This window comes from Seriola lalandi, unplaced genomic scaffold (assembly GCF_002814215.2).
Source record: "Seriola lalandi dorsalis isolate HSWRI2012SDOR001 ecotype SW California unplaced genomic scaffold, Sedor1 jcf7180002055008, whole genome shotgun sequence".
Lineage (NCBI taxonomy): Eukaryota > Metazoa > Chordata > Actinopteri > Carangiformes > Carangidae > Seriola > Seriola lalandi.
Window position 1 is genome coordinate 2,089,970 of NW_019525551.1, and position 27,549 is coordinate 2,117,518.

The 27,549-nt window shown below is 38.9% G+C and overlaps 2 protein-coding genes across 3 annotated transcripts in view; both read left to right on the forward strand.

The window, feature by feature from the left end:
* Positions 1 to 9,178, forward strand: part of gal (galanin/GMAP prepropeptide) — a 10,624-nt gene extending 1,446 nt beyond the window's left edge. The window contains exons 3-7 of one of the 2 annotated variants that reach the window (XM_023397447.2): positions 429 to 483; positions 3,093 to 3,164; positions 7,431 to 7,517; positions 7,981 to 8,052; positions 8,896 to 9,178. In XM_023397447.2, coding sequence (XP_023253215.1) covers positions 429 to 483; positions 3,093 to 3,164; positions 7,431 to 7,517; positions 7,981 to 8,052; positions 8,896 to 8,957 — 348 coding nt within the window. In that variant the 3' untranslated portion in view covers positions 8,958 to 9,178. The remainder of the gene's footprint in view (positions 1 to 428; positions 484 to 3,092; positions 3,165 to 7,430; positions 7,518 to 7,980; positions 8,053 to 8,895) is intronic. The other variant, XM_023397448.2, reaches the window with a different exon arrangement.
* Positions 9,179 to 13,038: 3,860 nt separating this feature from the next.
* On the forward strand, positions 13,039 to 26,409 carry tesmin (testis expressed metallothionein like protein). The gene is made up of 12 exons (XM_087171549.1): positions 13,039 to 13,275; positions 13,506 to 13,588; positions 14,141 to 14,231; positions 14,326 to 14,430; positions 15,967 to 16,090; positions 16,766 to 16,794; positions 17,168 to 17,244; positions 18,640 to 18,711; positions 18,989 to 19,091; positions 22,919 to 23,056; positions 24,669 to 24,766; positions 26,156 to 26,409. The coding sequence occupies exons 1-12, from the start codon at positions 13,039 to 13,041 to the stop codon at positions 26,337 to 26,339; spliced, it is 1,341 nt and encodes a 446-aa protein (XP_087027675.1). The 3' UTR covers positions 26,340 to 26,409.
* The last annotated feature ends 1,140 nt before the right edge of the window (positions 26,410 to 27,549 follow it).

Below are 27,549 nucleotides of genomic sequence, written 5' to 3' on the forward strand. Positions count from 1 at the left end.
CCCCCCGAAAAAAAAAAAAAAGCTGACAAAAGCTACTGAAGTGAAATCAGATTAAATACAGATCTCTGTTAGGGAGTGTACACTGGTTAAAATGGGAGTTAACATGATAAAAGTACATTTGGCTGCTGGGCTTTTAACCTGTGGACAGTGTGTGCGTGTGTGTGTGTGTGTGTGTGCGTGTGTGTGTGTGTGGGGTGGGGGGGTGTCTGTGTTTCAAGAGTTTTAAAGTGAAAAACTTAGTGTTTATTTACTGATTGCTTCTTTTATTTATTTCAAATGTTCACTGGGTATCTATACTTTAGATTTTACATAAAGGACGAGACTTTCTGAACAGACAACCTGTGTGTGTGTGTGTGTGTGTGTGTGTGTGTGTGTGTGTGTGTGTGTGTTGGTCCATGATCTGATCTGTGTGTCTGTGTGTCCTGCAGGCGAAGGAGAAGCGTGGCTGGACACTGAACAGTGCTGGCTACCTGTTAGGTCCCCGTAAGTACTGACTGCACACACGCACACACACACACACACACACACACTCCAGCACGTCTGTAAATGTGATTTAGGACAGCACAGTGTGTGTTCTCACAGCAGTTACAACATGTTTCTGTCATGTCCTATGAGAACACAGAGAGTTATTGATCTCATGTGACATTATTCTGCTGAATATTACAGAATCTTTGTTCTGCTCTGTAGGTGATGAAAAAGACGTATTTTGATCCAACAAACTTTACATGGTTTATTTAAATGTTGGGTCAGACCAGTGTATAAGGCAGGTCACACTGACATGACATAGTTTGATTATATATGTACTGTGTATATATATATATCACACAGTTGCCTCGGTGAACTCAGCCAGCAGCTGCTCGCTCATTTTCAGCCTGTTAGACTGATAATATCCGGACCTGTTAATGTTCACTATCATTTTAAATGTAGTGGATGGAAAAGGTTTCAATGATAAATCATTTGACACAACATTTTAGAGATGAATTAAATAAAATCCTTCACCGAAGGCTGAGGCAGGAGAAGAGCCAGGACTGAGGCACTCTGTAAAAAATATCAAACAAACAAAGGAAGAAGCTTTCAGTTCTGTAAACGTTATGATACATAGGCAACTATTTTTGTGGCAATGCGGTCGGCAACATTGCCTTTAGTAATATTGTTATGATGAAAAATCACAGCAGACACAGAAGCAGCTGATTGGAGGAAATATGAAGTGAAGCCAGCAGACATTTTCACTTGACAAAGTCAGAATTAATAATATTAACGATGGCTGCATCCCATTTAGTTGAGCCAGTTCTAGTGCTGTGGTGCTCACTCATTAACATGGCTTACTGGGACACTTAATGGAATAAAGCCTTTGTTCATTATTTACAACTGTGCTTTTCCTGCTTTGACAAGACAAACTGTCTGTAGATAACTGTGGACATGAACCTCACAACTAACACTTCTGCTTTTGACTATTTTCCATATTACCATATTTTCCTTTCCATCTATCCTCTTGGTTTCAAAATCAGAATTTTTGATTTTTTGACAGATCAGAAAGTGAAGAAATCAGAAGTGTGATGGAGAGATGTACATGTAAAGATGTACATCTACATAAATATAATCCATTCATCTGAAGAGAGACATAATGAAAAAGATCATTTAGCTAAGTTTCTGAACTATCTCTTGAAATTAACATGAAAATTTCCCCAATATTTCAGAATCTAAAGCTGCTGTGTGAAGGTTTGATGTAGGATTGTAGTTCTCATGGTGTGTTTGCATTTCCTATAAATCCAATCTCTAAGTTTAAAGCTGCAGTCATGTTTGGCCACTTGGGGGCAGCAGAACAAGGTGAAAACATCCATACACCGTCACCCTATAAAGTTTATATGGCTAATTAGTGCAGCAGATTTAACTGTAATAATCTTTCAAATGTGGATACAAGCGCCAAAATTTGGTATATTTATCCATCTGGGGCAATTAGATTAGATTAATTTGAAAAATCCCATTAGCCACTTGAAATTTCAAGATGGCCACCGTTTCCAGCACAGAGTTTTCAGCATGGTACAGTTATTTAAATTGAATCCTATCATGTCAAATTCACGTTACCATTTGAAAGAAAAATATTCTGCAAAATCAATCAACATTTTTGGTTAAAAAAAAAATCTCTAAATGCATCTTCATCTTCAAATCTTTCTAAATGCATAAATCATCACAAAGTCATGATTTTATTAGGAAACTTTGCTGATATTTTTGCTGAGATGTACTCACATGCAAGCTTAATTTTTTTTTGTGTACTATATATTTCCTTCTACGTTGTTAAAATGCTTGATTTGACACCTAGATCATTCATATGGGAAAATTGTGGGTGAACTTGTGGGTGATCTTGAATATTCGAGTGGCTGATGTGTTTTATCAAAAGAGTAACACCCAATGATTTGTGCCGAGTTCAGTATTTGTATCCACATTTGAAAGATCTCCCTGAAATATGCAGCTAAATGTGCTTCAAATTTACACACTATTTACTCAGAGTGTGTTTTTGTGATGAATGTTTCATGTGTTCATACAAAGACCAACACATTTAAAGATTAAAGATCTACACTTTTAAAGATGAGATTTAAGTTGTTAACCAGGGAGTTTCAGAGGTGTTGGTGTGAACTTTAACCTAAAGGAACTTTTATTCTAAAAGCAGAGTAGACGTCAGGCGTCTGTACTGAACTGTTGGATCTGTTTGATGCTCGCTGGGTTTTTACCAGTGTCGCCTGAAAATGTTGCCTATGTAACACAACGAAATACCAGCTCTGTTTTCTTTCTTTGTCCCCGTCCTCTGTCTCCACGGTCGCAGCTACTTTAGTGTCATTTAAAGATTGCCTCATTATCTTCAGAGGACACACTCGGTATCCACATGTGTGTGTGTGTGTGTGTGTGTGTGTGTGTGTTCTTACCAGTTTGTGGGATCTCAATTGGTCCAAAACCCTGGAAATGTTGTCCCTCTGTGTGTGTGCATGTGTGTGTGTGTGTGCATGAGTGTGTGCACGTGTGTTTGCGTGTGTGTGTGTGTATGTGTGTGTGTGAAGCCCAGGTAAAGGTTGCTCCTGCCTCATCCTGTGTTTCAGGTCGTATTGATCACCTAATTCAGATAAAGGATTCTCCCAGTGCCAGAGGCAGAGACGAGCTGGTCACTCAATGTAAGATAGAAACATACGGCCGCTGCAGGGCCTTGGTGTCAGGGCAGGAATTGCTGCGTCCAAACATCCCACCTCTTACCTGCTTCTGCCTCCCATCATCACAGGGCGGAGTCTGTCATCCCGCTGCTGTCTGCGCTTACGCATCCAAACGTTCTTTGCATTTCACTCTGTGCTTTCAGGGGGTTGCGTTGACCTCATATGAGTGTGTGTTGGGTGAGGAAGGGTCTGGCACAGTGGGATTACACTGTGGAAGAACCTCCCATTACTCCATCTGATCAGTACTCACACATTACTCTAAAATGGTCACAGCTAGACCAGTCTTAATTAGTAGTAGTGGTTAATTAGTAAGTAGATCTAGATATAAACAAACAGCGTACAGCTAAATGTTATCAGCTGAATCATGATATTAATGTTAATGATGGACTTAATTTACATGAACTTGCCAGAGAAGCATTCTGTTGAGACGACTGTAGGTCATTTTCATAACTGTCCAACATCCTGATATCTGCAGCTTTTGTAAAGAGTTAACTTTAGACAAAGAGAAGTCTCTGGGCTAACTTCAGGATGGAGCCAAATATATAGTTAAAATGCCTTTATTGTTTTAGGTCAAATCAGAGTAAAATAAAGTCTTTACGGCGTTGGAATGTATACGGCGCCCGTATACATTCCAACGCGTTGCCGTAGTAGTGGAAATCAAAGATCACTAAGCAACTCTAACAACAGCTACATCACTACTTCAGGAGACTGAGTTCGCTCTGAACATTGCTACAACATGTCTCTTAAAATGCTCTTGATATTTGCTCTAAAGACAATTTAATATCAGATGAGGAGTTTGTATAAATCCATCTGTCACTTCAGCACCACGGACAGCGTCATGGTTTCATCAACACACAGCACAGTGAGGTTGTGGGCTGGAGAGGGAGGATGGAGGTTAACAACAGTTTGTGATTTTGCTCTTTTTGTTTGTGTTTAAGGTCCCTAATTTTTTTCTAATGCTGCATCAAGCTAGTAATTTAGTAACTTAAACCTTCACGTTGTGCTTTTTCATTTCTAATTTTCCATGAGTTAAATGAGGTGTAACATGTAGATGAGACGGTCAGGAGCTGTTGTCTTTTAGAAGGAGCTCTGCGAGGTGTCTCTGCTCCAGACTTTGTGCTAAGCTAAGGCCTCTTACAGTACACAGCCCACACAAGGTGATGTGTGCAGGCTTCTGTTGGTTCATTCTGATGTTAAACCACTAATCTAGGAAGTAAAGACAGGCTAATGCTTCAAAATGGATTGGATTTAATATTTGGTGTTAGACTGGCTGATTATTTTCAACAACAGCCATCTTCTCCTTTTTGCCTTGGTTTTCAGAGAGACATGATCAGAGTCAGATCTTCTACCTTGTTAGCTGACACAAACTTTATGAACAGAAACATGTTACTGTTCATAAAGTTTCTGACTGAGCTGCATCCTGGAGAAGAGATTGTGTGATTGTGGGAAAGAGATTAAACACAAATTTTGTCCCTTTGTAGATGTATTCAGGATTCTGTAAATTGACCGTTCAGTCACATGTGTCTTATTTGATTACATTAACAAATAACAGCATTGGTCTGTCCATTTTTTTTGTTTTTGCTGTAATTTCCTAATATAACGGAGTGAGTTTTTGCACTGAGCTCTGTTGATGTTAAAAATATGGTAACATTAATAAAAATGGACTGTCTCTTTAGACTGTCGACTGATGGGCAAGATACCAAAAAATAAACTTTAAAAAATTAAAAGTTTCACATCTTCAAGAAAACAATATATTGTTGAAGTATAAATAAATAAAACGCATGGGATTTAACAGTAAAGGACATATAATTTTAAATATAAAGACCAAAGCAGTACGGGGCCAATAGAGACAGGAGGAACAGTTTGTACTCGAAAGACAAAACAATTAAAATACATTATTTTTCCTTCTTGGGGTTATCAAAGGTCATGTATTATGATAGGACTTTAATGCTCATAGTTCAACACACTCACAAAGTTCAGTAGGTTCCAGCTCAAGCACCACTTCAGCTAATGGGGAGGCCGCTAAGATGAGTCAAACTATTGCTGCCACTTAGCTTCTCTCCTCTTCAACCACACATCACAACCACTCAGAGAGTCAAGTGGTGAACTGAGAGTGTGAACTCTAAAGATAAAGACATATACCTGAAGAAGACTGTTGGGTAAAAGTCAAAGAGCAGTCTGATGAGGCAGATAGTTTCTATAGTTTAATGAATATGTTTAACGACTTTATCATTCACAAACATACAAAAGCACACTTCAAAACAGACCATCTAACACTTAGTGCTGTTAGATATATATAAGATATCTCCACACTCTTTACACTGCATGATTAAAAAGATATTTAAAGGTTCTAAATGTAACATTGACAAAACCATTGTTATTAATGACACTGGTGGCCGTTAAGTGAACTGCAGTCAGCATCCTGTTGCTCGTATGTATGTGCTTGCATTCCATAGGTCGGCGTGAGCGAGCATCCTCGCCACCAGCCAGAACAGTGACATGACGTACACGAGACTGAAAGTTACTGAGCGGCATCATGTCTATAGATGAGTTTACGAAAGTTACACTGGTCTGGTTATAACTTATATTTGAGACTATGGACTGTATTTGACTCTCCAGTGATAAAACAAAGTGTTGAGGTTTTTTGTGAAATAGGATTTATAAAGCAAAATATTGTTATCAGCTTGCTAACTCACAGAATATAGGCTAGTGATGTTGAACGAATCCTTTCTCATTGCACATTACATTGGCTGTGTCCCAATTCAGGGGCCGCATTCTTCGAAGGACGTAGTCTACAAAGGTGTGTCCCTTTGTAGCCAATGTAGATCGTGAAGGCAGAACCTAAATGAGACGGTCTGGTCTAAAGATATGTGCTGTGCGTCACCAGCTGTGCACGCCCCCGGCTCCTGTTGCCTAGCAGTATTGACAACACATACCTTTTTTTCACAAAAACTTGAGGTTCCAAGACTTCCCTTGAGAAGGGAGGCCGTCGTCGGTCTTCAAATGCAGCCTCTGAAGGATGTGGCCCCCTGAATTGGGACTCAGCTATTGAATGCATTTATACGATACGTCAGCGTTAGCGTTAGACAGCTTTATCAATCAGTTTCTTTGCTCAGCAATGCCAGCATAGCTAAATTTGCTGGATGATAATGCTAACAATTAGCGAACTAGATGGAATATTATAGATAAGATGTGTTGCCATACTTCATTATTGACGTGATTTGAGTTTTCATGATAACTCTCATTTCGCTAAATCGGTGTGCTAATGTTTAAACCACAGACCTTTTATACTTTCATGTGAAGTTATGTAGTGAGCAGGTCTGGCAGCAGGTTGAGACGATGATAATCCCAAACTAGCATCAGTTATAAACAGAACACACAGAACAGACAAACACATCATTGTTTTGTATGAAAATATGAATAAATAGAAATGCTTTTAAATGTTGGTTCAATTCGTACAAATTGAGGAAACTTCAGTCACTTATATATATTTTTCATCCACGTGGTTAATAGAGTCTTAAATGACTAAAAACACTTTCAGAAGTGAACCTGTTTGTTTTGCAGCATGTAAACAGAACCGCCAGTCATTAAAACACATTAAAGAAAAGCTCATAGGATGAGGGCTTATATATTTCAATATGAACTTTAGGCCCATGAAAACTTTGCGTCGACTCCATAGGAATACACAGAGCTACTGATGCACCTGCCATCACTTTGCTTGTCTATTATTTTATTTTCATTTTTATCATCATTATTCTAATGCATTTCCTTTGTGTGTTCAAACTACAGTCCATCCTGTTTTAGATGTGCTTTTTTATTCCCTCTGTTGGTCAAATCTGTTTTACTGCAATTCTGTGAGCCAAGCCCTGCAGGTGGTCTGTACGAGTTTGGAAATTAACCCAAACAATTACAAACCAAACACCATGCTGAAATAACCAAGTGTACAACAATTTCCCTGAGCTCTTTCTACAAGAGTTAGATAGAGGTGTGCCATGTGTTCACTGTGTATGTATGTGTGTGTAATGTATGATGCTCTTTCAGCAGCGGGATATTTAGGAAAATGTGTGTGTTTAATGGTTTTCTTGAAAATGAAACACGAAAATCATATTTATACTTTAATCAAGTTGAACTGCAGTTTAAACTTTACATCAACCAGACGAGTCAGATGCTCAGCTGACCCACCTGCTGTTTGTGTGACTGTGTCGATTGTGATCACTCCTCCTTGTCCAGATGGAATAGATGGACACAGGACACTGGGAGACAAGCCGGGTCTGGCTGGCAAGAGGGACATGGGTCAGGAGGAGGACTTCAGAACAGGTCTGTCTGTCTCTCACACACAGAAACAGGACAATCCTCCTCTATCCACTGTTAGAAGATAGACTGTGTGCCCTGCGTCTCACTACTGATGATGTGAAACTTGACTGAACTGTATAATTACTGCATTTCAGAGAACACTGCACCGAAGCAACCACACAGCAACACAACAACATACTGTAGTTACACCCAAACAACCTTCACCATGGACTTTTTAACAAACCTTCATATTTTGCTTGAAGTTTGCTCAATGGACTTTTACAGAATGTTGATTTATCTATTTATATCATATCATGATCGTAATTCACGTCACTGTTGTGTTGAAGAACTTTAAGATTTTTCCTTCTATCAGTATATCTTGGTATATAGAGATATTTGTTTCCCTAGAGCTCCTGTCAAACCTTACTGCCCTGCCAGCTTTAAACAGCATGATAACAGGCTGCACTTTGCTGCCTTGCTTCCTCAGGTGCCCTAAGAATAGCAGATGAAGACATCATCCACATTGTCATTGACTTCCTGTCGTTCCTCAAACTTAAAGGTAATGCTCATCATTTCTGTCTTAACTAACTTCTTATTTTCTATCTTCAGGGGAAGTTTAACACACACTCTCAAACATTTTCTAAAGCTGTGGTGTCTGTTTCTGCTCTTCACGGCTGAATATGAAGCTCAACATGCAACTCATCACAGGATGTCAGATCTTTAGATTTAAAAAAAAAAACACACTCTTATCTTTGAGAAAAGAATGATAAAGAATCTGATTGTGTGGTGAATGCGAGCTCATACAGGAGACACCTGTAAGGCCAAATTTGAGATCGATCTGTATCAAGAAATAAATACTAATTAACTAAAGGCCCACAGAGGGGAAAATGTTCATTATGCCCTACAATACCAAAGTCTTAATAGGACTACATACAACTGATCCCCTTGGGCACGATGATGTTGGGCACCAACATCATCATGAATCTATTTCTGGATGTAATGAGAACACCATTGAAACAAACCACAAAACTGTATTTGATATATTTTTATATTATAATTTATAGTGCTTATTTATAGTTTTATTTTCTATACAGAGACAGGGTTTGTGTATTCTTGACCTCAAGGCCTTCTCTGAAGGCCTGGGGGATGTTCCTGCTAAAAAAAAAAAAAAGGGCAACACTTGTAATCATACATTTCTGTATTCATTGTTGTATCCCAAATAAAAAGATTATTTAAGAAAACAGAAAAAAACAATATGGATATATAATATAATATTTTATTATCATGTTTGGGAGCTTTTGATGAGTTTTGTAAATATGGTATATTTTGACATGGTTGAATTGACAAGTCTGTCTGTCTGTCTGTCTGTCTGACTGTCTGTCTGTCTGTGTGTTTGTTACAGAGATGGGAGCTTTGGACAGCCTGCCCTCCCCCGTGACTTCAGATGAACTAGTGAATCCCTAATGGGACTGCCTTCCTGCTGTTCACCCCCCTCCTCCTCCCACATCTATGTTGAATGTTGCTGAATGTCACCTTACTGTAGCTCCATCCATGTTCTGACTGGATCTGTCCTGGTACCAAAGATCTGATCCTGTAACTATTTGTGATGGAGGTTGATTCTTTCCCCCAGTACTAACCTCAGATCTTTCTGCTCCTGTGTAAATAAAACTACTGTGGATCAGTGAGTGTTTGCTGACTGTAAATGCATCTAAGTAACAGGGACCTCTGATCAGAAGACAACACCGTATTATCATCTAAATATACTATCATCTGATTGAAGAGAATGGAGAGAATTAAACAAACAAATGGCACTGAATTTAACAATTTAACAAAAATCTATTAGAATAAATGTTCCACCTTGTACATGATACTGTAAAAATGAACTCCCACTCAACAGTGAGTCTGAGCAACTTGCTCTATTGGACAAAGTATCAACAGAAGTAGATCTGTTTCAGATTATTGTTGTAACCCAGGCCGCATTTCCAGGAAATGTAATGAAACAGGACCAGGTCCAAACCTAAGCTCTGGACTGAATGTGGTCGATGTGTGAAATGAAGGGCTTTTATTTGAACTGTTGCGGAAACTCCAACCACTCCTCCAACCTGACCAACCACACGGGTCGTTTGTTCCAAACCTCTGATACGACCCATAGGAGTGTCTCTTGAAATAGCACCCGTATGGTGGCAGGCGTACCTGACCGGTTGTCATGGTTACAACAATAAACACAAATAAACTCAGAGACAGGATTGTGTCGAGGCTCAAAACATTTCTGCTACAGTGAATGTTCCCGAGAAGAAAAGTGGTCTCCATCTTTCTGACATGAAGAAGTGTGGAACAACCAGGACTCTTCTGGAGCCGGCTGCATATCCAGATTAAGGTTTGGTCACACTTTAAATAAGACTCTGTTTCTATTATTATGCTTATTACTATGGCAAACTGTAAAATAACTGAAAATGCTGAACACTGAGTCACGTTTAATGAGTTTAAGTTTGCAACAAAGGGCGGGAGAGGTTCGGCCTGCAGTCGAAAAAGGCAAAATAATCTCCTTCTCTAACCACTTCCCATCGACCTCCATGGAAAATGTCAAGAGGTCAAGGAAAGATGCTGAAGGAGAATTCACAAGGATTTATGAAAAGAATCTGACTTCACTTACACTAGGATTTTTTTTAACAAACTCACAACAAACACAAATAAAACAGGATTGAAATGTTGAAATGAAAACATGAAAGAATTATACAAATAGAAGGAGTTGAGTATTAAAGTAATGATAAAATAAAAACAAGCAGCTGAGTAAGTGGCCAGCATGAATTGTATTCAGACATAAGTAGGTTATATAGAGTTCTGACTTTTTTGTTAAGTAGAGAAAATTAATTTTGTGTGCAGTGAGCAGTTTTGGAACAGCATTTATGTACAGATTGTTATGATGATGATAAAGATTATATGTTTGTTCTTCATGATGACTGTTAAATGGAAGAGAAACATCTATACTCATGGGTTTGGGCTTCAGTAGATCAGACAAGGATTTTCATAAGTTCTAGATAATGCCACAAACACAAAACAGCTGCTCTGTCGTTCCTACATTTAGGCGGGTCTCTGTGGGCGTGGCTGTGGGTCAGCTACAATGGTGCATCGCTTTAAATGTTGCTGCAGCAAGGAATTGTGGGATGGCGTTTTTTATCATTTCCTTTCGTAAAGGAAAGTCCTTAAGGGGATAAGATAGGAAACACTGAGGCACCTTTCCTTATCAATGAAAGAAGTGGAGCATCTCTGATCATGGCTGCTGCTCAGATACTTCAGCTCATTTCTAACATTATTACAAGAAAGAAGACAGCTCATGAGCTTACTGGGGATTCAGAGCCAGAACATGTATAGTTATTTCTCTTATGATGGCATGATGATAAATTACAAATCTGCTTTCATCAGATCTGATCAAATATATTTTGTCTACAAACAAGGGGCGAAGGGAGGGAATAAAGAATGGAAAATCAAGAGGTCCCCAACCCACAATTTTATACAACATATTTTACGTGATATGCCACAAAGTGCTGTCCCATTCCTCTTTCTACCATTTTGAACCCTTGCAGCCTTTCACACTCAATTCATGATCGGCTGACGTTAGTTAAGTCTGTGAATGTTCAGGGCTTAGGCCTTCGAAGGTACATGTCAGGTTTTCATAATTTTGACACTTCTTTGAATCCTTGAAGGTACCACTCCGTTTGTAGTCGATAGAAACGGTGCGCTTAATTTATCCACCTGCGAAGCAGTCCGTCAGACGAGACCAGCAGTGAAACGCAGACGTCTGACACATGCTCTGTCAAAACAAGAAACTGAAACATATTCAACCGCGGTCCATCCTCATCACAGTTTTACGACATTAACATAATTAGTCCGGAGAGAACAAACTGCCAATGTAAGTCCATTTTTTTAATTTTTTTTTTATCACGGCTGTCCCTCAGTTAAAATGAATGAAATGAAAGAAGCCAACTGTTGAAACAGGGTGATACGCAAATTATCTAACGTAATTAACAGAATGTAGACTTTGCTAATCCCAACTGTTGAACAAGACAGCGTTAGGCTAGCTAGCTAAATGCTAACTGTTGCGGTTAGCGCCAACGTCGCAAAGAAAAAACAAGTCTATTACCTTACCTGTTTGGTGGAAGGAATAAAGCGAACAGAAACTTTGTAAACACATGAGAGCAGAATGACCGAGGGACAGAGGGTGTGAAGCTGTAATGTAAACTGTTATCAAGTAGGGAAGAGGTGAAGGTAAAGTAAAGGTCAGTAGAGGAAGTCAATGGTAAATGATAACAGTGACACGGAAATGAGAGTTAACCCAGTGGTAAATTTGATTTTATCACAGTTTTGTTTTTTTGTTTTTTTTTTACAATTGCTAAAACACAATTCGTGGAACCTTTCACACTTTTCTCAGAACTGTAACACCAAACCCAATGGTCAACTGGATTCACCAAACCTCTGACTTCTCTTAAAAGAATCAATCACCTCAAAACTGTTTATCTGTGCTCAAAGTCAAACACTGTTTTCAGATCATACACAAACACAATCAAACTAACTGAGCGTTCATTACACACTACATAGAAAAATGGAAAACACAGTATGTAGTTCCAGAAACTCTTTGTAATAGACTAAAGTCATTTTTATTTTCACAACTCAGTTACAATATTGTCTAAAGTAGGTAATAAAGTGTTGAATGTCTGCATTCAGCACTTACAAACAGTAAAACTTCAGAACACAAAAGGCAAAAAGGACAAAGACAAATGAAAAGCACATTACACTGTTAACATAACTGCTAAATCAAACTCGAGAAGTGATTCATTCAGCCTCAGTATCGCATCTTTGTACTTTACTGGACTGTCATACATGTGTTTGTGTGTATAAATATATATACTGTATATTTATACCAGATCTCATCTCTGAACCTCCTGATTATGCTGCCACAGAGGGTTGGTCTCTTTGTCTGGCTTTCCTCACTGTCATTCCATGAACAAGAACATAGTCTATTACAGTTGATCAGATTTAATCTGAAATCACTGTTCTTGGTCTTGCTCTTCCTCATCCTCCTCTTCCTCTACTTCTCAGATTATTTTCCTCCATTGTTTTTTTCAAACTTCAACCTTCAACAACCTGTGCACTCTCAACTGGTTTATATTGGTTTCATCACATCATTAGCAACAAGTGTGAACAGTTTTGAGTCGTTGTGTGTAAGCTATGACATCTGTGCTGTACTCTTGTTTAACTTCTGCTACCTGTGGTTACCATTATGCAGCACGAGTGCATCACAGTTCACAGTGTGTTTCAGTGAGTGAAAATGTCTTAAGAGTTTTGCAAAAAGGTGAAATGAGATCTGCAACAATGGGTTCAGCCCACTGAGGATTTGGTTCAGAGAATGGCATTCGTTTAGTGTTTTAGCAATCTAGAAAAACTTTAATTTCAAAGACAGTTGCAGTGAATTTCTGTCTAAATCCATTATTCATTACCATCTTTACATGTGACTAATTTGTGATTAAAACAGGTGCATGGTGGCAGGATGAATAGCCCTACTGTAGAGCTGAATACAACACAAAGCAAACAGGAACATGGCTCTGACAACCCTTCTTCTAAAGACTGTGGCTCTGAGAAGGACAGTGATATCCACCCTGGTTCTGCAGGGGCTCCTTTTTGGGCTGGCCCTCCTTCAGATGCCAATGTGCCCCTCATACTCCCCCATCCTCAGCAGCACACCATCCAGCCAGGAATGGTGGACCCCCTCAGCTTAAGGTTTAATGTTCATTCATTCACTTCATTTCCACTGAATCACTGGTCATACATTCTTGTCCTGTTTGAGCTGTACTGTTGACTGTTGTATAAAGCCCCTGAGCCCTCCATATGTTTGAAAAGAAATTCCTGAAGGGAATCCATGTCCTATACGCATTGTTTCACCTGCTTTAACTAAAATGTAAACAGCTGATGTAAATGTTACCTGGCTGAGTGTGATGAATTGATTGCAGGTTCCAGTGTTCATGTCAGTCCACTCAGTGTCAGATGACTTATCCAGACTACCTCCTGGACCAGTCGAGTCAGTATCACCTCCTCACCGGGTCAGTCCTCAGTCACTTCATGTGTGTGATTGTGTTCCACTGTAGCATGTTGGTCCATGAACTGATACAAAATGTCAGGTACCAGTAAACATCAATTCTCCAGCAAATGGTAAAGTATTTGTGTCAGTTTACTATTTTTACTTTTGCGCCATCTGGTGTCACTGTTGAAAATGACACAAGGACACAGATGAACGAGCTGAGAGCTTTATGAAATGTCACACTTTCACTGGCATTGTTTAAGTATCTTGAAACAAAAACATGTATCATCAGAATGATCTGAAGGATGCTGTTATCACGTAACATTTCTACACATAGTCCCTTTTTAATTTGGATCACGTATATAAACTTAGTCTACATCAAGTGATCAGACTTTAAATGAACAGACTCTAGTATTTTTCAGTACTGGAATCATACCAGTGTTGCAGGGCCGAACAAGGTAAGATTAAATATCATGGGGGTCTGACCCATGCTTGAGTGTGTGCAGACCTACATAGGGGGGGAATGATGTGTATGGAACAGTAAAGTGACTTCAGGCGTCCTTGGTTCCCTCAGGCCTGTGCCTGGCCCAACAGAAAGCAGCCATCACAGCTCGTTCTCTGCTCCTTGGTTTACTAACGAACCCATTCTCTGCAGCATGATGCCGGTGAGCTCAAACATTTACAATCATACAAGTGTATACAATATACAATGCTCGTTTGTTTTTATGTGTGTGTCTGAGTGTGTCTTGTGTGTTTTAGGGGGACTTGCACTCTCCTCTCGTCAGTATCTGTCCACCACAGGCCATGGACCATCAGCAGGTTCAGGAGGGATTGACTGAAGTCACATCCCACATCACACAGCCTGTAAGTTCTACCATCATCTACTATCTACCATCAGAAATATGAGTAAGACTCATTGAGTTTAGTTTCATTGTGTTCAAATACAGCTAATACTGTCTGCTAGTATGTAAACCTGAGGGACACTGGTTTCATAATTTGGTTGTAAGGGAAGTAGACCCGGCCCTGGCATGTATGCATGTCCAATGTTTTATAGAAATTGAATGAGCTAGGGCGTCGTGTGGCGTAGTGGTCTAAGCAGGCGCCCCATGTGTGGAGGCTACAGTCCCTGCTGCAGTCGGCCCCGGGTCGAGTCCCGCATCGGACGGCCCTTTGCTGCATGTCATTCCCCCTCTCTGCCTCCCCATTTCCTGTCTCTCTACTGTACTATCAAATACAGGCATAAAAAAGTCCCCCAAAAATATATACCTAAGAAAATGAATAAGCTTTCAGATTAGACTTTAGACTATAGTTGAGGAGAAATCTTACAGATACTTTTTATTATAGATGAAAGCATCATTTTAATGTTAATTTTAATATAATTTTGATTACTTTATGTACTGCTGGGTTGTTTCATCTATAATGATGCATCATATTTTGTTAGTGGATACATTATGTATCTTAAATCTTAAAGTAAATGTAGTGACGTCAACATGAGGCAGCATAAAATGAAATTTTATAAGTAAAGTGCAAGTTCCTCACTTGACTTGACTTCAATTTAATGGAGCTCATAGACGCTCAGTACACAGTGTCAGCGACATCATCAGTGAATTTATTGTGTCAGGGGAGCACAGAAAAAAAACAAGGTAAATGCCTGGATCGACGGCAACCAGTAACCTCCTACCACTGGTACCACAAAGTAACAAAGTACATTTACTCAAGTATTATGCATAATCACAGTTACATGTATTTTACTTTTTTACAATAACTGGAGATATGTTCACAGAGGTTGGTGTATTCAGCTGGAGTTTCCAAGGTCATTCATTGTGCAGTGGTCATCTTTGTGTGCAAAATTTTCCATGCCTGAAAAGCAGGCGGAGAAATAGCAGACATTGAATTTACAAAGGTCACAGGGAAAAGAAACACGACTTAACCCTAATTCTTCAGCAAAAATCTGAACATGATTGACAGACAGAGAGGTGGTTAAATAGACTAATAAAACAGATGACTAAAAACTAAAAAAGAATTACAGAAGGACAATATTCTATATACATAATATGAGATCAGTACACAGTATGACGATAAAAGTAGGGCTACAGCTAACGATGATTTTCATCACGAGTTAATTTGTGGATTATTTTCTCAAGTAATCCTTTAATCTATAAACTATCAGAGAAAAAACCTGTTACAGTTTCTCACTGTTCAACGTGATCTTAAATGTCTACAGTCCACAACCCAAAGTTACCTGCTTCCTGTCTGACATAGGGCTGAGAAAAAGACAGAGAATGTTTGGTATTTCTGCATTAAAATTGACTTGAGTTATTATCAAAATAGATGCCAATAATTTTATGATAATCTTAAAATGATCATAAAACAATTCAAGTCTTCCCTTTGTCTGTGTAGGTGGTGTGTAATGTGACTGGAGGTGGACAGGTGGTGCTGGTTAACCACTGTGAGCCAGGACCTGTGTTCCTCACCCTGGAGTCTGCACCGCCACACAGAGATGACGGCCCAGGTCAGGTTAAAGGTAGGTTTCAGTTTAGTTTGTGCCAGGTAGAGATGAAACAATACAAACATGTTACATCATGACTATAGTGATCAAAATGATCACAGTTATCACTATTATCGCGGTGTTGTTAAGGTGTGCTGAAAATGTTCAAAAAGTGACAAAACACAACCTGAAATCATTTCGACAAGTGAATGTTTGCATTTAAACAGTAGAATAATAAAAGGTCCAACACAGCTGTGTCACAGATGACCAGGGACCAGTAGCAGTACTGGGTTTGCCTGCTGCATGCCCACTCTCTAAACAAGGGAATAGAAAATTATATTCGTTATAATTTGTAATGAAAAGTGCATAAAATCACTTATATCTGAAAAATGTAAATCCTACAGAAATGAAACGTGACAGACAGCTGGCCCATAGTGAAACATTTCACATAGTCAAAAATCATTGTGATAGCACCACCATGTGTCCAGTTATTGCTGTTGTATTGGACTAATACTTTTATAGCTATATTTTTTCTTATATGTTCATGTCCCTTGTTTTGACCATGATGAACTTGACATTTTGTGCTTATCAGTGAACCATAAGGATACAGCAGCAGTTCGCAGCAATCACACTGTAGTTCTTCAGAAAATGCAGATGTTGTAGTTAAATCTAGGTTTCTGTAGTAATCATCTTGTCTTTTGTATTTACCAGCAATGAGTGTGTCAGGGACCCACAGCCAGGTAAGAGAGCAAAGTTTGCTCCATTTAAACCAAGAAACCAACTGTCCCCCAGCCCCAGTTCTGTCTTTACCATGACTCAGTGTTATTCATGTTTTACAGTTTTTCACAATTGCTAAAACACATTTCTTGAAACCTTCCATGCTTTTCTCAAAACTGTAACACAAAACTCAATTGTCAAACTACATTCACCAAACCCCTGACTCTTCTTGCAAAATCAAACCATCACCTCAAATTAGCTTTATCTGTGCTCAAAATCAAACACTATTTTCAGATCCTACATAAGCCAGTCAAAATAAAAACGCCACTGAGCATTGAAACCTTCCAATTCAAAAAAAAAAAAATGTAATCATTCATTCATATATATCGCTCCCAGCACCACCAGACAGCTTGTCCCCTGTATGAGTCCAGAGATCAGACAGCCAACATGCAGCCTCAAGCCCCTCCAGCACGGTGAGAACTGTGGAACTGATTCAAAAATGTGATTCCTGCCTCCACCACACAGAGTAAGACAACAGAAACATCTACATGCAAACTGTTAGGGGTGTAACGGTACGCAAAACTCACATTTCAGTACATACCTTTTGGTTTTGGTTTGTTTTATTATGAATTTAACTTGTAAACTTGTAACCCAGTGGCAAACTGGCCATAATTTCAAATTGGATAACTTGTTGATGACTTGACAAGAAATGCACATAAAGGCACATTTCTTAAAAAAATATTTACGGTAAGTCATCTAAGTTTAATTGGTATTGCTGCAATCTACTAACAAGAGTTGAAGTGCTTCAGAAGGTTATCAAATAGATAAGAGATAATTAACAATAAAATAAAGATCCAGTAAAGTGCAGTATGCAGAAATTTATTGATACATTTACTCAATTCTCATGTAATTGTTTTGTGTTCTATTCTCATTCTCTACTCCTGCAGGATCATTTACTTTTCCATTCATATGGTCAGTCTATTACAAATCATGCATTTATGGTTAAATACACAATTTAGGTCTTTGAGACACAGTGAACAAAGACCAAAGGATTTTATTTTGAAAAAGAAGGATGACTATATTAGGCTACCTTTTCAAAATCATTGTGAAATGTCTGTAGTTATTATTATGCACTATCAAAGCTGACGATAGTCAAGCGATCATTTTTACATCTGTAAAATCTTAGAAAACTAACTCAGTAGTCATCAGTAGTATAATGGAACTGGCACTGTGGGGTCACATTCACTAATAATCTGTGTGTGCTCATTGTCCTGAATATTGTGAAACAATGAACCAGGAGAGCTCACTGTGGTTTGTATGTCTCCATGCTGGCAACAGCCAGAGCCGGAGTCCTTATGTTTTCTCATCCATCCGTCCCATTGTTGTGAATGTGATATCTCAGGAACGCTGTGAGGGAATTTCTTCAAGTTTGGAGCAAATGTTCATTTGGGTTCAAGGGATGATCTGATTAGAATTTTGTGGTCAGGTCAAAGGTCACTGTGATCTTTCAAAACACATCTTTGGCCATAACTCAATAATTCATACACTCATTATAACACAATTTAACACAAATATCCAACAGGATAAAATGATAAAGTGATGACATTTTATATCCAAACAGTCAAAGGTCAACTTCACTGTGACACTATAATGTTCTGTTCATTATTCAGCGCTGTAACTCATCAACCAAAGAACATATTTCCTGCAACTTGACTGGTTGGTGGAGGCAGTGATTGTAGTTCAATGTATTCGTATGTATCAACATGTCAGTACTCAGTAGCAGATAGTAATGTTATACGGTACATTGAGCTTATATAATGTGGACTTGAAACACAGTTATACTGTATTCTCTTCTCTTATCCCTCTAGAGCTGTTGGAAGTTTGTGTGAATCAAAGTCCAGGAAACCCTGTCACTGTACCAGATCCCAGTGCCTCAAACTGTGAGTAGACCATCTTTGCACTTCATTTGTATCTAACACTGTGAAAGAGCAACTACCAACTTCTCACTGTAAGGGATATTTACTGAAGATTTAGTTTTTAACTAAACTGTCAAATTACCTTTGTCTCTTTCTCTATTTCCATCAAATTTGCACAAGAGAGGCAGAAAGCACACACACATACACACGCACACACACACACACACACACACACACACTTGAAATTATGATGTCATTTTATGGAGTTTAATACGTATCTGTGTGTGACTGTCTCTTTCAGCTACTGTGAGTGTTTTGCCAATGGAGTAATGTGCAACAACTGTGACTGCTCTAACTGCCACAACAATGTAGAGCATGAGATGAAGCGGCACAAGGCCATTAAGGTTTGCATTGCTTCTGTTAAACACATATTAAACTTTAATGATGTATTTGTATGGCAGAAGTGCTTTACAGTAAGTCTTTTATATGCCAGAAAATATTTGAATAAAATAAATGAAGCAGCTAATGAATGAAAAGAGACTAAATAAAACAGCATGAAAACATTGATATACGATTGCCAATCTTAACATTAGGACCCAACTTAGATCACCACATTAGTAACCAACTACAACTAATAATAGAAAAATAATAACGTTGAATAAGTATGCAGTGACACCTTTATTGAAATAACATGAATGTCAGTGAATGATAAAATGAATGAATGATGAATGAAGGACCAACGCACAAATCATATCAAATTAATGAACGAAATCTAATTATAAACAACCACTGGTCTTTTACAAACTGAAATCAATGTGAAAATAAAGCAATGTAAAGTTTAGAAGTTAAAGAAATCATTAATAAATAAGTCAATATTAATTAGTTGATAACGCAATAGTGGGAGGAGCTATTTCCGGTTCTCCTGGTTGCATTCATTTTTCCTACAAACAGATATGTGATTCACAGTTTGAGAATCAGTATGAAACTCTTTTTCACTCCCGTCCACATGATTAAACTATAATAAAATGTAAGATACAAGCTTGTGTCGAAAGTGTATTTTGACAAGAAGCATCACAGAACTTAAAACTCTATCACATGCACTGCTAATGGGAAGGAGCTAAAGATTATCACTCTGAGAAACACTTCTGGAACCAGAGGCCCCTCTCACCGTGCACCTCAACAAGTATCAGATAAAAACATCAGTGACAAAGACAAAAGGAAAAGTACATTCAATATCTGCAAAGTGCAGCAGGGAGCTGATAGTGACAGTGATACTGGTGATACATATAATTATCCGTCTGTGGGATGGTTTAGAATGGCTGACTGCTGTGTGAGCCGGCTGTTGCTGGCTGCTGCTGTTTGATCTGCAGCAGATGGACATGGTGAGTCAAGTTGACAGCACTGATCACCCTAATAGGTGTTTCAGCCAAGGTGATGGGTGTCACACTATTAGTGGATCTGATTCAGCAGCACAGTTACTGGAAAACACTCACAGGGAGACACGCTTTCTCTCACACTCAGCTGTGTGTAACACACACTCTTTTTGTCACTTGTGAGGACAGTGTATTGACTTACTTTAACTTCATAGAGGTCTAACCACAAACATCACATGACAAACAACCATCACCCTGACCTTAAATAGGGCGGGATCATTGATCTAATTTTATTTTCCATTAAGATTCTGGCTTCCAACGATTATGAAAACAAGATAATGGAGATAAAACTATTATTGTTACTTTTGGGTGTACATTAGCAACATACGTAGGAGTGCGTCATCTTGAGCAGTTTGCCGGTCCCATGCTCATATCTTTAACTTATATATATATATATATATATATATATATATATATATATATATATATATGTGTGTATATATACATATATATATATATGTGTGTGTGTGTGTATATATATATATATATATGTATATATGTGTGTCTGTGTGTGCGTGTGGTGTGTGTGTGTGTGTGTGTGTATTTCCACCCTCCCCGTGAGCGCCCCAGTAACCATAGCAACCTTTGTGTAAGCAGATGCTAGTGACTCAGCAGTTTTTGGGCAGGTTGGCTAATTAGACTGATTTACCTCTTACCCTTTTTACTCTCAGCTGTTAGAGCAACTCTAAGGAAAAATCAACACTGTGTGTGTGTGTGTGTGTGTGTGTGTGTGTGTGTGTGTGTGTGTACACAACCATCTCTCTACGGTTGTCAAATTTTAGTTTGAAACCATTGTTTTGAGGTCATTTTCCTGGTCCTGACAACTTCAAAGTTCTTTTGATGGTCAAACTTAGGCAGTTTCTACCACCATGCAAGCACATCGACAGATACACACAAACACCATCTCCACCTTGTACATTCACCTTCAAAATAAGAGTCAGACCTATAACTACAGTTTTTAGTTTTGCTGTTTACTGTAACGTCCACAGTAAGCTGCTGCATCACGTTCTGGCTCTGTCAGGCTGTCAGAGAAAATTCTGGTTCTTTTCCACCATCTTCACACACAGGACTTTAATAACATTAGCAATTATTATTATTGTTATTAATGTTATGATTAATGTTGCGTCATTATTACATAACATTTACCTCTTGAAGGCAGCCAAAACATGCATGGATCATTGTGGTACTGTGGTGATAATTGTAAAGAGAAACATTATCTAAACCTTATAGAAATCACTAGCCACCAGCAGCTGGCTCTGTGCGAGACTGTACACTACATGCTCACAGAGCTACCTGCCCAGGGCCAGTAGCCCCACCCGGTGGAAAAGTCACACCACACAGCTGTGCACAACAGTTTCACATCTGTTACATTTTGAAATGTGATAAAGACGGAGTCTGTAAGAGATAATATCTCCTCATGCCAGTGTAATCAGGGTTTTACCTAAACACTGACAGGAGCTGAAGTCTTGTGTGTTGCCTCCAGCTGTTTGCAGCTTCTATCTTTGAATATCTGCAGCCATCACACAGCAGCTTGGTCGATATGAACGTATCCAATGTGAGAGAGGTGCTGTGCATTTACACACGTGGAACAGCTGTTACATTATAATTATTAATTAACCCCGACACGGAGACGGGATCAGTCAGGCTGTAAGGGCAAATTCAGAGCTTTTCTACACTTCAGACAGATCAGCTGTCACACACATTCACAGTTTATAAGCTGCAGAAATCATCAGTTACACAGCGGCTGTCCTCAGTCCAGAGCTCCACCACAGTTGTTGGGATATTTCATCTTCCTTTAAATATGTTTTTTTCTGTTGTCATCAATCAATCATTAAAGTAAACAAAATGTGGCAACAGGAAGTAAAAATGAAAAAAATTGACCATGTTTACACATTTAGTGTGGTTACTGAAAATCTAGCATTACACATGGAGCTGAAGTGTTTAGAAAATCATAAATTCAGCTGATAAAAAGATTGTGTCAACACGGCAGACAGCATATTTACCCTGCTGTATATTAATTATTTGGGGTATTATGGTGTTGTGGAACTTAAAGCTTTATGGAGATTAAATTTTTCCTCTCCATTAGCACCATCCTCTCTGTCACTTCACCCAAATTATTACTAATACAGTCATTTTCTCAGTCACCTCCAAATAGTTGGGTTTTTGTCTTTCAATGGAATTTCACTTTTTTTAAAAGTATAATCAATAAAATTCACCATGTCTTTTCAGAATCAGTGCCCAATACTATAGAGCTGAATAGCTGATCCACATAATTAACACTCGTAATGTTTGGATAATGTTTTATGTCATCTTTATATGGCACAGCTGGGTCACACAGCTCCAGGTCATTTACATTTCAACATTGAGCAACTGTAGTGTGCGGTGACACTTGGAAAACACTGAAAACAGGACAGGTGTGTGTGGGCTGATGTAAAAAAAAAAACAAACAAAAAAAAACAACGGGTGCAACACAGACTCAGTATCCACTGAAAGCACTTCAGAAACAGAAAGAGAAAATAGTGCTGGATGCTAATCTCTGCCTCCACCTTTGTCTTTAGATATTCATATTGTACCATTGACAGTTCCAAGTGAAGACTTGTCTTAGTCTCATGTGCTCTGACACCTGAATGCCTGTCATGTTTTTCTTAGTTGGCATTATATACTATACAACTTTTATACTTTAATGTGACAAGCTGTAGACATAATGTGACAATCTGTAGACGTGTATCACTGGTTGAGGAATATTACCAGTCTTAATAGATCGTTCTCTAATCATCACTGGTGTTTCTGTTCTGTAGTCGTGTTTAGGTCGTAACCCAGATGCCTTCAGGCCTAAGATCGCTGGTGGGAAGTCAGGAGAGGTCAAAGGTTGGCACAATAAAGGCTGCAACTGCAAACGCTCCAACTGCCTTAAGAACTACTGCGAGTGCTATGAGGTACACACACACACACACACACAAACAAACACACACACTCACACACTCATAAGTGGCAGCCACAAGGTCTCAGGCTACATCCACACATTTTCATTATTCCTTCGCACCAGCAACAGTCAGAGCTGGAGGCTTATTTTTTATGTGTTGTCCGTCCCGCCTTCCCATTCTCATGGACACAATACGCCTTGACGGAACCTTTTCAAATTTGGTAAAAGCATTCACTTGGACTCAAGGAGGAACGGATTAGATTTTGGTGGTCAAAGGTCAATGTCAGTGTGGCCTCAGAAAACACTTTTTAGCCATAATTTGAAACTTCACACAGCTATTATGACAAGATTTCACACAAATCTTAAATATTTTCTATGACTCTGGATAAACAGGGATGTAACCTGAAACTAGTCTGAGTGGAGGACGCAACCACGAGGAGGTGATTCTAGTTTTTAAAACTAAAATGATCTCCATCCAGACAAGAACGCATCACATGACCATTCATTTACACTGAGCATTTAGGAGCTGGCGTTAACAAGAAGTACCTTACATTGTCTCCTTTACAGTTAGTTACAGAAAATACTCTGAAAGAGCAACAGCAAAAACAGTTGTAGCATTAAAATACAGAATGTAACTGAGCAGCAGCTGCTAGCAAAGACAACAAGGTCAATAACACTGTAATTCATTATCATGTTGTATTCACCACTGGTAGTCCAGGCTGATGAGAACCAATCAGGAGAGAGTGCGTGTCTACGTCATCGTTTCCAAAGATCTCAGTTTCTGTCGTCCAGACTACAACGCAACTCCAAAGTTTTCAAAATAAAACACAACCCCAGAGTTTTCAAAATAAATCAGGTCCAGCAGAGTTTCCTAAGTCCAGGGTAGTGTGTGAACGTAAAAGTGATGAGTTTTAAAACTAAAATGTATTAGTGTGGATGTAGCCTGAGTGCTGAAACGACTGACTGCAGACTGATCAGCCCACTGTCCAAACAGGGCTTTATTCTCCTTTGAGGTGGTACTTGTGATTGGCCATGATTAACTTTTTTTGCCAGACTTTGAAAAAATAGTGGAGGCTGCATATTTTAATCCAGTGCTATTGATGTGAATATGTTCTCATGTTACTCTCCTTCTACTGGCTCCAACTACTGGAAGATATAACTTTGTTTAAGTAATAAAAACTACTCACTCTGAATACATACAACATGAGTCAATGTCTCATTAGCTGAGGTTGATGTGGGAATTGGCCGTTTTTATGCCACTGCGCTGGCAAAAGCTCGCTCCGTACATCCGCCGGTCCCATTCTTGTGGACGTGATGTCTCATAACGCCTTGATGGAACTTCTTCAAATTTGGCACAAATGTCCACTTTGACTCAAGGATGAACTAATTAGATTTTGGTGGCCAAAGGTCAAATGTCAAGGTCATGGTGACTTCAAAAATTTATTTTTAGCCATTACTCAAGACTTCACACGTGAATTTTGACTAAATTTCACATAAATTATTCATATTTTCTTTAGCTACTACAAACATTTTTATTCATTTCTGTCACTTTCACACATGCTCACATTTATTTTCTTCTACAGTTTTTTCAGAGTGAGTTAATCTGTGTGTGTGTTTGTGTGCAGGCGAACATCATGTGTACCTCCAGCTGTAAATGTGTTGGCTGCAGGAACTATGATGGTGGCTCTGAAATGGGCCTCAAAGAGAAAACTATCAAGGACAAGTGAGTCAGTTTGACACTGCACATCATTCTACATCTCAGCTGCTTTAAATCTCTAAAATTAATCTCAAACAAGAACCATGTGAACACACATTCATTCTCATTTGGCATGTAAAAGTGATTTAATGTAATTTGTTGTATACACCAGTTTTCTCATGCAATTTTTTTTTGTTATGTAGATACACACGTGTTGATTTTGGCTACATTAGTTCAACTCAGTTGGCGTGACGTGCACCATGGCAGCCATGACCAGGAAAAGTGATGTCGGGAAATACTTTGATTAAAAACATGACAATAACGTGCAGTGAAAGATATGTGGCGTTAAACTTGCACATCATGTTCTCCGACAGCCAAACAGACTGGAAACACAAACCTAACGTTCCGCTTGTGTTTCCAGTCAAAATTCTATATATAATTTGTGAGTAATTGAGTATCGTGATCATATTTCCACCACTGGTCAACCAAGTGCAGTTTCCCCATTGGTTGTTGCACTTTCAAAGTGAATTGGTACAAACAGGTTCTATGAAGGTGGTGTTTACAGCTGCAGTGTTGCCAACCTGTTGCCAACATCTGTAACTATATTTAGAGACTTTTTTCGAACAAAACTGGATATAAACCTGGTACATGGCTAGACTCTGTACGGGTACTAACCTACACCTCTTGTTCTGGGCAGTCTGAACCTCTCTATGGTTTCCCGGCTGCTCGGGAACTATGGGGAAGAGGAGGAGCGCTTCCAATACACTGAATCTCGCCTCGATTACAGCAAATAAACTACTTTCATTCCGTGTATCATTATTATTAAGGAAGCAGAGGAATAACTAAACATAAGATACATGGATCAGAGAGAGCAGGAAAGAGGGAGGGAGAAAGTCATTGGTAACTTCTAAAGAAACTAGCAGATCTTAATATCATTTAAACAACAGAGCCACCAGCAGTAGGAAATGAGACAATACTCTTACTGCAGCACAACAATAAAAGCCCTGTTAGGAAATAGAGGGTTTCTGTCTAATGAAACACTAGAGGGCTTTTAATTTGAAACAGTTACAGGAAATGTTGAGTTAGTATTAACATGTAATGCAGCAACTTTAACACGACAGACGGGTGCTACTGAAAACTTCATTCTAAAATTCCTCTCTGACCAATTCTTCCAATCAGGGCATTTATGAAGATGTTCAGGTGGTAACTCATCAAGTTAAAATTAAACATTTACAACAGGATTGTCCAGTTAAGAGAGTTTAGTGAAACAGAAAAGTAAGATGCAGGATGGAAGTGACCATTTTCCTGAATCTGAGGTGATCAAATCCCACCCCCTCTGCTTCACTGATTACACCTAGTGTGATGTTACCCAAGAAGTTAGTGTGTGTGTGTGTGTGTGTGTGTGTGTGTGTTCAGATGGCCTGTGTCAGTGATAACCCCCGCTGTGGTGCAGGCTGTGTGCGGCTGTCTACTGGCCCAGGCTGAGGAGGCGGAGAGGGAGGACCAGAGCCCCGCCCAGGCTGAGCACATGGTCCTAGATGAGTTCGGTCACTGTCTCACTCAGATTGTCAAGGCCATGTTCAAGTACAATACGTATTGAGACTTCAGAATAATTCTGTGGAGTCTGAAGCCTGTCACATGACAAAAGCAATACACAAAACAACGATCAAAGCTCACACACAATTTCTTTAATTTTACAGCTTCATCATATCAGTTTATATACAAGCTTTAAGTTTGAAGTTCTATGTTCTGTTTGTGGAAAGATTCACTGGTTAAAATAAAACTGAGGATCTGTTATGTGCTCCTCAGTGACATGAACTTCCAGTAGTATTGTTCTATCGTTAATACAGCAAAGACTGTATGATTAATTTAGAGCAGTGTGGCTGTGCTGGTTCTTATTCCAACATTCACGGTCAATGTGGAAGGACTAGTTTATACAATAGGTATCAGTCACTGCCTTTTGTACTTTAGAAATAACAAAACATGAACTGACTAATCTGTACATGTCAATTCATCAACTTATTTACTATTTAATTTATTTATTCTTCTTCTCTAATTTGTGTTACGTATTCTGTTTTTGGATATTGAAAATAATTCAAATGAATTTATTTATTTTAAGATCAACTTTGAGATTTATGTAATTTCTAGTCTGAAGAGATTCCAAAATAAAAGTATTGAGTTACATTTGATGTTTGTACAAATTTATTTTCTTACCTACCACACACTGGTCTAAACCACAAACCACTTCATATTGACATTTTCAGAATATCAGTTCTTTTCATGAAACAAGACCAGGACCTGGTATCTGGCTGGACTGCGGTGTATTATCATTCAGTCTAGCATCAGCCAGTTTCAGTCTAGTGTCAGATCATTTCTGTCTAATGTCAGCCAGTTTTAGTCTAGTATCAGCTGGTTTCAGTCTAGTATCAGCTGGTTTCAGCCTAGTATCAGCCTAGTGTCAGCTTGTTTCAGCCTAGTGTCTCTCAGCGGCTGCTGCTGCTACATGACTTATTCACATTCCTCTGGTATTCGGTTGAATTATTAATGCAGTATAGTATAGTCACGGCCGTACCCACCATTGAGGTCACCGAGATCTGAACCTCCGTGACTTTTCTTTTCTCATCTGATCACCGGCGTCTTTACCAAGGGTGGAGTGAGCGATTTTGTCCTTACTACAAAATCTGCTCAGCACAGTGGTTCTTTGATTCTGTCAACAAACCGGACAGGCAGCTGAATTTGCTAAAGCTTGACACAAGTAACTACAGGATTGGTAGTTCAATGTCATTCATCCCCTGACATCATTTTGGCTC